This window comes from Camelina sativa, chromosome 13 (genome assembly GCF_000633955.1).
Source record: "Camelina sativa cultivar DH55 chromosome 13, Cs, whole genome shotgun sequence".
NCBI classification, from domain to species: domain Eukaryota; kingdom Viridiplantae; phylum Streptophyta; class Magnoliopsida; order Brassicales; family Brassicaceae; genus Camelina; species Camelina sativa.
The window spans coordinates 1,955,541-1,967,181 of record NC_025697.1 but is presented as its reverse complement, the minus strand read 5'-3'; the positions used below and the strand labels follow the sequence as shown (position 1 = coordinate 1,967,181).

The window sequence follows — 11,641 nt, the reverse complement described above, 5'->3', positions numbered from 1 at the left end:
AAAAAGCAAGACACCGCAAAGAAAGGAGGGAAAGAAAAGCAAAAGCATCCCATTTTTTGCTTCTTTCATTTGTTCTTTAAGAGACAAAAGACACTATAAAATTAAAGAATATTTTGCTTTTTTCCTTTGCTTTGCATTATACAGAATGCAGATCAAGAAAAAAAAAAGGTAGTGATCGATCTCATCATCAGATTATTTAAGAATGTTTATAAAAATTAACCACAAAAATGAGTTTAATTAGTATTCTAATTTGTTACTGGTCGTCCGATTCTACTTTGTTGCATATTGATATTATAAAAAGTTATCCACAAACATTCACCAAAAAAGTAGGTTAAATTGTGTTGGGTTTTGAAGAGACCCGTCTGCAAGACTTTTCACCACTAAAAAAGTAAAGTGTGAAAATTTTGTATAGAGAGATTATTTACCAAACCAACCACTGCAAGTGGGGTTTCTGTTTAAATTTGATAAATTGCATTTAACAGAATTAGGTGCATAAAGTGTAAGAACACAAGAGAGGATCAAAGATGATATTGACTTATGAGAGAATATATCACTCTATGTGTATGACTGTACTATGAGATTTGCTTTTTCAAATCCTTCACAATTCATTAGGTTGGTTTGGTCTAACTGATTGAATAATGGGTAATGATGGTTTATTAATCCATGAAGATTGACTATGAAGTGACATTAGTATTATGATTTTTCACCTCTGCCTTAAAAACTCATGATTGAGTTCTTTTTTTACTGTAATAATTGAATGATTTTGCAGCAACCATCAACTGTCTTCTCAAATCTCTGAATTTATGGACAAAAACACATCTTCTGTCCCCAAAACTTGAGGACTTGCTTTAACGATTAGATGGCGTTTTACAAAACAACATAGAACAAAAAAAATGTAATGCCGAATGAAGCAAGGATGGACATGGTGAAGATAATGACCTTTCACCGATGCGCCTACTGCATACAATTCTCCAATGGCTTAAGCACCCGAGAGTCAACCATACTAAAGAATACATCATCACCATTGCTTGGCAAGCGACTATAACATTCATGTTTATGCAAGACTCTCTCGACATCACAAATCTATAACAATTCACAACAAAGTTGTTTGCTTTAAGTCCCATTCCCCTTTCGTTTTTAATTAAGTCGGCCGTGTGTGTACGTAGGTTGGATTCAGTTTATTTCATGAAGTTTTCCAAGGAAGGTATATTTTTGACTCAAAAACACAATTTAAGTAAGGAGGTGGATCTTAATATTTATCAAAATATGTCTTTGATGTAGAACTGTTTTTTTTTTTTGTTTTTTTATTAATGAGATCTTCTACTTTGATATTAATTTGTGAGTTTTTAATTTTCATAAAGTATTATTTTAAGATTTGATATTGTTTGGAGTCTCTTCCTATTCGTACTCTATTTAGGAATCTAGCTTTTTACTTTATAAACTACTGTACCAAACTATCTCTACAAAGATTTCCCGACTTTTCATGAGAAGCGTTTGATATTCTAAACTAAGCATCGTCTCGTCTCTTCGCTCTTTCTTCTGTGGTTTCGTTTTGGAAAAACAAAAGAATGAATTCGATAATCTCCACAGTCCGTGGAGTCCGTGGAATATTAACGCTTTCAAGATCTGATGATACTTTCGATTCGCCACGTGATGAAGCCAAGGGTGACTTGAAGGTGTTATCAGTAGCTTGGAACAAGGATTGTAGCGGTTTCATAGTGGGAACAGATGGCGGTTTCGATGTGTATAGCTGCAACCCAATGATCAAGAAAAGCATCAGCCGTGCTCCACACGAATCAGGCTTCAAGACCGCTGAGATGCTCTTCCTTTATAACCTATTTGCTCTTGTTGGCAACGGTTATAATAATTCCAAGTACCCTCCTAACAAACTCTTCGTTTGGGATGATCACATGAACTCTTGTTTCTGCCAACTCGCTTTTAAATCAGAAGTTGTTGCCGTGAAACTGATGAGAGAACACATTGTGGTTGTCCTGAAACAGAACATCTATGTCTACAATTTCAACAACCTTAAGGTTTACTGTCTGATTGAAACCATCATGAACCCGAAAGGACTGTGTTGCGTCTCTCACGTGGAGACAAAAGCAGTCTTGGCTTGTCCAGGGTTTCATCCGGGACAAGTTCAGGTCCATGACTTGAAACGGAATGTAATCAAATTCATTAAGGCACATGATTCTGCCATTGCTTGCATGAATTTGACAATCGATGGAAGTCTGCTTGCCACCGTTAGCACGAAAGGAACTCTGATCAGGGTTTTTAACACCCTTGATGGTACTCTCTTACAAGAGGTAATTACTTAACCCTAGAAAATTTATATTAAACCCTAAAATTTTATATTATATATGTTTTGTAGATTGCTTAAGTAGTTTGATATGTTTGGTTTTCTTGGTGAAGTTTCGGAGAGGAATGGAAAGAGCAGAGATCTATAACGTAGCAATCTCTTCGAATCTAAAATGGGTAGCTGCGTCAAGTGAAAAAGGGACTCTCCATGTATTTCGTTTGAGACCTGACATTCTTAGTTTTAATCCGGAGGAGTCTTCGTCGTCATTCATAAGAGGGATCTTACCGAAGTATTTGTACGAGAATGAACGGTCGTTTGCTCAGTTCTCGTTGCCATCTTCAACCAAGTTCATTGTAGGTTTTGGATCAGAGAACAATGTTCTTCTCGTAGGCATGGATGGAAGGTAAGCTTTAATTTCTCTTCAGTTTAATTTCCATGACCTAAGACTCCACTTTGGCTCCTTTTTGGAGAGTCTAATGATTAAATGTTTTATTCTCATTCCGACCGGAAAAATGTGAAGTTTCCGGAGGTGCAGATTTGATCAAACAGATGGTGGACAGATGGTGGAGTTGGAACACAAATGCTTCTTATCCTTACAACAAGAGACGGGCGACACAATGGTTGTGATTTGATCAACAATTAACTCAAACAATTTACTCTTTACCGTTTATAAAACTCAAACAAACAATTTTGTACTATCTTTTCTTGTGAATAAATTATGTTGATTTTTTTTTTTGTACGCATAAATCTGTTAATGTTTGCGAACACTGTCGATCGGACAGTATATCAGATAATACTAAGTCAAACTCAAACAAGTTGACTAATATTATAAAAGTGAAATCAATCTTTTCAAAATATTGAAAATTTGGTGAACGTTCTCAATGATGAAAAATCAGCGGACTAACGTTAATATCAAACGTGAAGATATGGTAATTATACCAAATTATATTAATTGTATCTGCAATTAGATTCCACAGCAATTAGAATCCTTTATTAATTAAGGGTGAATGCATGTTGGAGCAGGCTCTTTTAATTTGGGCCTAAACGATTCCATCAATAATCACTACCTAGATATCTAATATCTTGACCCGCAATATAGATCTTACTATTCCCCAAATTATTTCATATGTCAACTCTTATTTCTTCACCTCACCATTGATTACGACGTAAGGAATTTTGTAACGATTAGCTGTTTATTTATCTTAGATTTCACATTATATATATAAATGCTAACCTAAAATATTATGTGTCGGCAGAACCGATGCGATACTTTTTTTTTTTATGTCGACTTCTGCATGTAAAGAAAAAACGCCGCTGTAGGTAATCGCTATGGTCAATTCACGAATTAGTCAAAATTTCTCAACTCCGTATATTTCTTTATTTTCTTCACATGCTTCATTTATTAATTTTTAAGTCTTCCTAATCCAATGACTAGAAACCAAATATCATTAACTAAGCCGCACATTATATTGAGTCATTCATTAATCCTATTAGAATGTTTCACATCAAAAAATTAAGTGTAAGACTAGATCAGTATATAATATGTATATATATCTATATAGGTCAATTATTCGTTATATATTGATTCTTCAATTAGTAATAAAATCCATGTTGATTCGATAGATAATTTATCACTTAATAATAATAATGACCCATTATTTAGTCATACGCCCAAAAATAAATGTAATTTTGAAACTTGCTAATTAAACGTTAATGTCTTTTCAGTTTGGTATACAGACTACAGTTTTTGTATTTCATCACATGCTAAACTTCTACAAAAACAACCAATACATCCTGTCCATACGATTTACCAACAATGCCAAAATCAGTACGTTCGTTATTGTCCAAATAGTAGGTGTTTGGGTTTACTTTCTCAATCAAACTATAAAGTACGTTTCCTTTTTTCACAAAATAAAATCGTGACCATAAATAAGATTTTTTCTCTATCCAAAGTATCCAACTGTTTGTTTCTTTCCCTTCAATAAAATAGAAAGAATGAAAGATTGGAAGGTGTAGAACTCCACGTGGTACATGTGGTGAAATGCGTGAACGCGTAACACCAAGATATAGTAATAACTATTAGTATATTATATGATAACACAAACACGCACAAAGACCACAATGCAACATGCCTATCCATCCACGTTAACTCCCACCACCACCACCTTTCTCTTCTCTTCTTTTCTTATCCACCCACCTTCTTTAAGCCTTTCAATGCAATGCATCTTCTTTTCTTTTTTCTCAATTTCATATACATAAATAATATAACAACATTTGGGTCACAATCACATTCATATCATTAAATGTATTTATTAATTTTGGAAAAAAAAAATGTCGTCATCATCTCTCTATTGTGTCCCAAACCATTTCACATTATACTACTATACAAAAGTTAGGTGAAGAGCCGGTCTATTCGAATGAGCTTTTCTACCTTCTTTTACAGTTTTTTATATTATATGAAGGGACCCCTCTCTCCGTCCCAAAACCAAAACTAAACCGGGACTGTACCGAAAAGTCTCAAGAATGTAGTAGAAGAAGAACACATAAAGTAACAATAATTGGGGGGATCCTATCTGCTGCAGTTGGTTAATCCAAGACAGAACAAAACAGAGGAGTAAAAAGTTATGTTCAAAGTAAAGTTATGTTGGAATCTGTTCCTCCTCCTCTGCTTGTTTCTATCTCCAGTTTGTGGAGCTAGAATCTGTTTAACCTTTTATTGCACCAGTGACTGCGGATATGTGTGGTACGTACGTATATGTAGTGATGATGTCTTTCGCCATTGAGTGTTATTCACCATTTTGAAAGAGAATAAGCTATTTCCGCCCGTTTGTCCAATTCCTGTTGCCCATTCCAGGTCTCTTGAGCTGAGGTTTCTGAGAGCTACCTTGCTTTGGGATCATTTCAAGTACTTGTATTGTTCGCTGCTTCTTGGCTGTGGTAAGATCACAAACATTTGTATGTTTATCAGTTCTTTCGTTCTCAGAACGTATTGAAAAAAACTTGTAATAAGAATGAAGTATAAGAAACAAACCATTCTCGTGGTGCTGGTAGCTCTCTTGAAGTTTCCTCTTTGCAAACTCAAACCTTGCGTCTGCGTCAAGACCTTTAAGTTTCTGCAAGGGACAAGAACAAAAAAACCAGTATCAGTTTTGTGTCCAAGAATATGATCAAAAAATATATTAAGAGCTTTTGTTTCCACACTCACTTCTTGTTGAGGTCCTGGAGCTTTCCGCTTCTGCTCTGTAACAAGCGGTTTCCTTTGGATCATGGGTTTTTCAGACTTGTGAACAGATACAGTTTCGTTCTTCATCCTTTGCTCTGTACTTTGCTTTGGAGGTCTCCTAGTCCCATCAGAACCAGTAGCTGATGATGGCTTAATAGATCTAAACGGAGCATCTTGTATCCTCATTTGTGTTCCCTCAGGTCTTCTCTTGGCGATATTTTGTGGTCTTCTTTCGTGTTCTCGGCTATTGTTGTATTCCCCAGAGTTACGAGGATCTGATACAACAAACATTCCCCCCGGAAAGATTAATCAACCGAACGAACATAAGAGCTAAAAAGCATGGTATCAAACAAACAAGAGAGAGTAGTTTGTTTAACTCACTTCCATCAACGTCTAAGGAATCAAAGAAGTGTGAGATTTCAAATCCGTTTGGTTCAGGTGTAAAGATATCAACATCATATGGAAGCGATGGGAACTCCTCTTCTTCATCAACTACAGATGGGTTTGCAGACTCTGGTGTACCTTCAGCACCTGTTTTTAAACACAAAATTAGAACCAAACACTATGGATCTAATTCAAGAAACCATATTATAAGTCATGTACGTAGCCTATAAGACATCAAAGGATCGAAAAGAGAGAGCGCAATTACCAGCAATTTCCTTTGTGGTATTCACCCATTGATCCACTAACTCCTTCCACTCTCTGCATAAACCCCAACGATAAAAACTCAATCTCACATTCCAAAAGAGTAAGAAGAATTGCCAAACTTATGACTTGATGAAAGATGAAAATCTCATACGCGATAAGAGTCTTAGCGAGTTGGCGAATCTTATCAGAACCATGTTTCCTCAGGCCATTAACAGCCTTTCCAATTTCAGTACTCTGCGAGAATTAATGGCAAACCTTTTAAACATCATCACTCAACTTCCAGATCAACAAAAACTATTCCTCCAAGAAACCAACCTTAAGAATATCCACATTCAAAGACATCAACTTAAGATGTCTCAAAGATTCGAGTAACACCGAGTTTGGCTGCAAGAAGAATAAGAACAAAGAAAAAAACAATCAGAACACATTTTGATTGAAATTAACAAAAAAAGATTGATTGTGACTTTTATAGAGATCATCAAACCTCTAATTCTTTATTGAGTAAGATCTCTTTGATCCTACCAACCTCCTTAGAAATCACAGAAAACTCTTCAATCTCATCACTCAAAGCCTCAGCTTCATCAAATGTATAATTGCTAACAATCTGATTACTATTCAAATTCATCTCATCGATGTGATTATTATCTCCTCTGCTACTGTTAGCTTTGCTCTCTTTACTACCACCACCACCACCACCAACCTCATAATCTTCCGCCGCAGCTCCACCACCGTCACCATTCCCTCCGGCGGCTCCAAGATTAGCCTCGTCGTCGTCTCCGGGAACAGAAAGCTCGAGGTGGTCGCATCCGACGCAACGACTGACTCTGCAGGAGAACAAAAGCTCGGATATTTTGTCTCTCCTAGATTTGAATTTGTTAGGACAATCAGTAGCAGCGACCATGATCGCATGATCGATGATCCCGAATATATCGGAATCTCCTCGCCGGAAATATTCTCTCCAGCTCTCTAACGAAGCTGATGCTTTCATTGCTTCCGTAGCCGTAACCGTCAATAAAAAAATGGAAACTTTGATCGATTTCGAATCCGATCGAACAAAATCGGATTCAACCACAAGAAATCAAAGCAAAAGTCAGATTTTTTTTTTCTAATTCTCAGAAGAAGAAGAACAAGATTGGGATTATTTCCAATCCCAAAAGAGAGAAGAGCTTCCGAATCTACCCGCAAGATTTGATTTTTTTTGTTAATATTCAATGACGAATGACTTACTTACCNAAAAAAAAAAAAAAAAAAGAGAGATCAAATTGAAAGAAGAATGTAATTGAAGGTTGAGACTTTGGGAGATAAATTCTTGCCAAAACGATCAAAAACGAAAAGATTTGTAATTTGATCACGAAGAATCAATAAGGGGGTAACACACAAAATCTGTTTGGATGCTTCTGTGGATTTTTTTGTTTATTTCCTCCCTTTTTTTTTCCTTTCTTTTTACGAATCTGACAAAACTTTCCCGGAAAGCCCACAAAGGATTTTCTCCCGAGAAAAAAAAAAAAAAAAAAAGCACCGCAACGATGAGAAAGAAAGAAGAAGAAGAAAAAAAAAACAAAACAGACAAACACGAAACAGTTTTAGTTACGTTGTCTAATCTAAAAAAAAAAACCCCCAAGTGCTCTCTCTCGCTCTACTACGTTAAACCAATGTACAATTCAATTCAACAAGAAAGCTCTTGTTTTTTTATTTACTATTTAATTTAGAATTAAAAATTTATATCGATCCTTGTTGAAGAAAGAGAAAAATATTAAATTTTTGTTTATTTTTTTTCTATAAAAGTCTCTGTATCTGTTTTGTAAAAGAGATTATTATTTATTTATTTTAGTTGGATTTTCTTTACGGCTTTTCTTTTGACCTGATCGGTCTTATTTGGCTTTTCATTATTTTAAAAGATTAGTATTAAATGAAAAACAATACTACTATTCTTTTTTTTTTCCCCACAACATGCGTTGTACTTGAACGACGACACAAGTTAAGTGAACAACAAGGTCAAACTCTTTTTTGTTTTTCTACATTTTTTTCACAATAAGTTACACTCCAGTTATTAATGGATTATATCACGTTGGAAAATGTCAAAAGTAAGTTTTACCAAGAGACTTATGGACTTCGTTAAATGAGAAAATTTTGAAGATTATTATTTCGTGATTAAAATATCCTTTGTCAACAATACTCTCTAGTCAAAAAAGTGATATGGAATTTATATTGGTTAATTCGATCCAAAACAAATAATTCCATGGTACACTTTTATTTTCATGTTTTTTTTTCTAATATCTATATGATTATAAGAAATCGGATTAGGTGCTTTTGGTCAGATGTGTAAGACGGAAAAGTATTTCTTTGTTAACAATGTTTTTAATATATGTTGTACTATGGATTAGATACAAAATAATTTATGATTTTATAAAAGTTTTTACACATTTTAATAAAACAATAATTACTGAATTTAGATATATTTTTTTTAACTAAAGAGATATTATTTAATTTTAAACCAATAATCATTCAAAATTTTAAATATTTTCAATGATTATTTTTTAAGTTTACAAAACATCAATATTTATGTGACAAAAAAATATCTCAAAACATCAATTTTTATGAGAGAGTGAGTAGTTAGTAGTATCATATTTTGGAAACCAGTAAATTGTTCCCAATTCCCACTAAATTCTCGTTACCCTCACAATTTTTCACTGACTATTTTTCATAACCATACTTGTTACGGCCATAATATAGAGAACTAGAGATTATTAATGGAAGTTACAACTCTAGTCTCTGAACCTACAGTCACAGCCATGAGTTAACTACTTAACTTAGTAATTTCTTTTTAAACGCATCTAAGTCAAAACACATAACATCTACTGATCATCTACACTATCTTATGACATCCATTGTCCCTTTCTTTCTTTCTTTTTTTGTTGTTGATCAAATCCGTTGTCTTTTCCATGTGTTTGCATTTTCTCGTTTATGATTACATTTTTTTTTATGATTACATATTTACATGTTATAACAACGTATGTTGTCTTTATAATGATACCACAAGCATAACTGTTATAATTCAAAATATAACAAAAGGTAAGAAGTTTGATTTGTGTTAACAAAGTTATTATATAAGTTAAGACTTAACAGACTACAAAAACAGCTTGGTTTGTTGTTGTTGAAGCACCAAGAAAGAAAACAAACGAAGTTTCCCTGATAGTGGAATTTGAAGCATATAATAATGTTTGTTGGTCAACAAAATCAACTAGTATATGATTTTTTTTATAGATGGGGGTATACGTGACAAAACGAAGAAGTACGGGATTTAGGGCGGTGATAAGTAGTAACACACTAGCAGCCAATCAGAATCTATTCATCTTCAAACGCGTTAAAAACCCCTGCGACTCGTTTGCTAACCTCACCGCCCTGTCACAAGAATGTGACAGACGTTACATTTAGCCGACACGTAAGCAGACATAGTGGCTGCTTTAGAGTGGACCCGATGAAACTGGGTGCGTGTTTTGTGTCTGTGTGGAAGAGATAACAACAAATCAAATCCATCTTATTACCTCGGACGGGACGGTCTCACTATAATTTTTTTTTCTTTTTTCTTGGCTTCATAAATAGGCACTTTACTTTTTACACTTTAGCTTCGTCATCCCTATTTATCTCTCTGTTCAGTTCAGTGTGTACTTTATTTGAATCATTTGTGTGACTCATGCTTGTTCTAGAACGGACATTTGTTAGAAGATCTTCCGAGTTACTTGTATAATATTCATAATTTTTATCCCAATATTTACATTTACATAAATAATACAACGTACGACCAAAATATAGGTACATGGACCGACCTCAATTTTTCGTGTTCGTTTTATATCGAAGTTGTATATATATACTAAGACTTTAGAAAAGTTTCTTTCATGTTTTATAATTACTCCACTTTTAGGCCCTTTTATTGATATCGTCACAGCTAGCGCAAAGCTGAGGTGGGCTTATATAATTATATCCAAAAGCAAAGGACCTATCGCCAAATACACCTAGGTAGTTGGTAGTGGTACCTTGAGGCTAATACTAGTGTAACTAAATTAAGCGGAGTTGAAATTTATTTTATTTATATTGTAAGTTTTATATATAATTAATTTATATGATTGTTTTTAATAGTTTTTTAGATAAAATCCTATGTAATAAAATCAACTGTTAAATATAATGACTTCTAAAAAGATACATATTTTGTAAGTTTTATATTGTTAATGATTCTAGATAATTATCCGTGTTATTATACTGGTTAAATTTATTTTATACAAAATTTTGAAAGTTCTGATTAAGATTTTATTTTTAATTTCAGAATACGATCTCGGAGATATCGATTAATCTTGTTAAATTAGAAAGATCTTATTCGTTTTTTATGATTCACAATATATTTTTATCCCTTTAATAACTTGGTTAACAATGTGGTCTATCAATAAAATCTGTGAAATATAAATTTGTAATATTGTGTTTAAACTTTAAAGATCTTTGGAAACAATGTGATATATGACTAAATCTTACGGAAATACAGTTTGGAATATCTATGATTTTATTTATTATCATTAATATATCAACTATTAATTATCAATTTTGAAGATTCCCAATTAAGGTTGTACCCAATATTTAGATGTAACCAATTAATATATGGATTTAGAATATCCCCAATTATAGTTGCACCCGATATTTCGATGTAACCAGTTAATATATGAGATAATATATAACCTATGTATAACTTATTTGTAATCATTTATTAAAAATATAAAATCTATGAATTTGAAGTCGTGTATTTCTGTTTTAATAAAAAGAGGATCGTGGAATCATTATATATAGATGAAAATTAATACTATCACAATACAATCCCTCTCTAATACTAAACATCAATTTAAAGTGGTTAATAGACGGCCATATATTGTAAGTGACTTGTTAAAAACTTCAAAATCTAAGGGAATGAATAATTTTATTTTTCTTTTTCTATAAATTTTTCTTAATTTATAAGTTTAACATAATGTTCACCTTTCTTAACCTTATACCAATCAATTGAGACACCTCTAGAATTGTACTGTCGCATATTTTTAGCGGCTCTAACTATATCACCATCACTAACAGTTACTATCTTTTTTGTTTTTGTTTTGTTATAAAGAGTTAAGGTTATCTTGCATTATGAACAAATTATTGTTTATGGTCCAAATATCAAATCTGAAATTTTTGTCTTATATAATATCCAACTAACTATTTTTTTTTTCTGTAGGTCACACATAATTGTAAATTTTTTACTTTTGACAAAACAAATTGACATTTTTTTTCCTTGGAATAGTATCAAAAGATATAAAATATGAAAACTCATAAATGGGAATAACATATTGTTGACTTCTTTATCAAAAGGAAACAAATATTGTTATATACCATTCCTTAAAAACCGAATACTGTATATGTCTTGGTCCAAATATCAAATAGTGAAAATTTAAATT

At 33.0% G+C, this 11,641-nt stretch overlaps 2 protein-coding genes across 2 annotated transcripts; one reads left to right on the top strand and one right to left on the bottom strand.

The window, feature by feature from the left end:
- Positions 1,569 to 2,931, top strand: LOC104737844 (autophagy-related protein 18e-like). Its single transcript, XM_010458101.1, has 3 exons — positions 1,569 to 2,306; positions 2,413 to 2,702; positions 2,820 to 2,931. Exons 1-3 carry the CDS (start codon positions 1,569 to 1,571, stop codon positions 2,929 to 2,931), a joined length of 1,140 nt encoding a protein of 379 aa, XP_010456403.1.
- On the bottom strand, positions 4,651 to 7,862 carry LOC104734517 (probable mediator of RNA polymerase II transcription subunit 26b). The gene is made up of 8 exons (XM_010454114.2): positions 6,655 to 7,862; positions 6,486 to 6,554; positions 6,322 to 6,404; positions 6,172 to 6,224; positions 5,904 to 6,053; positions 5,505 to 5,797; positions 5,331 to 5,412; positions 4,651 to 5,231 (listed from the first exon to the last, which is right to left on the bottom strand). Exons 1-8 carry the CDS (start codon positions 7,156 to 7,158, stop codon positions 5,113 to 5,115), a joined length of 1,353 nt encoding a protein of 450 aa, XP_010452416.1. The 5' UTR covers positions 7,159 to 7,862; the 3' UTR covers positions 4,651 to 5,112.

Bases quoted from the DNA above. Each gene is read 5' to 3' on its own strand.
- LOC104734517 (XM_010454114.2), bottom strand. From the start codon at position 7,158: ATGAAAGCATCAGCTTCGTTAGAGAGCTGGAGAGAATATTTCCGGCGA. The intron at 6,405-6,485 runs GTTGGTTTCTTG...TAATTCTCGCAG, and splicing joins TGAATGTGGATATTCTTAAG to AGTACTGAAATTGGAAAGGC. The intron at 6,054-6,171 runs GTAATTGCGCTC...GTTTAAAAACAG, and splicing joins TACCACAAAGGAAATTGCTG to GTGCTGAAGGTACACCAGAG.
- LOC104737844 (XM_010458101.1), top strand. From the start codon at position 1,569: ATGAATTCGATAATCTCCACAGTCCGTGGAGTCCGTGGAATATTAACG. The intron at 2,307-2,412 runs GTAATTACTTAA...TTCTTGGTGAAG, and splicing joins ATGGTACTCTCTTACAAGAG to TTTCGGAGAGGAATGGAAAG. The intron at 2,703-2,819 runs GTAAGCTTTAAT...AAAAATGTGAAG, and splicing joins CTCGTAGGCATGGATGGAAG to TTTCCGGAGGTGCAGATTTG.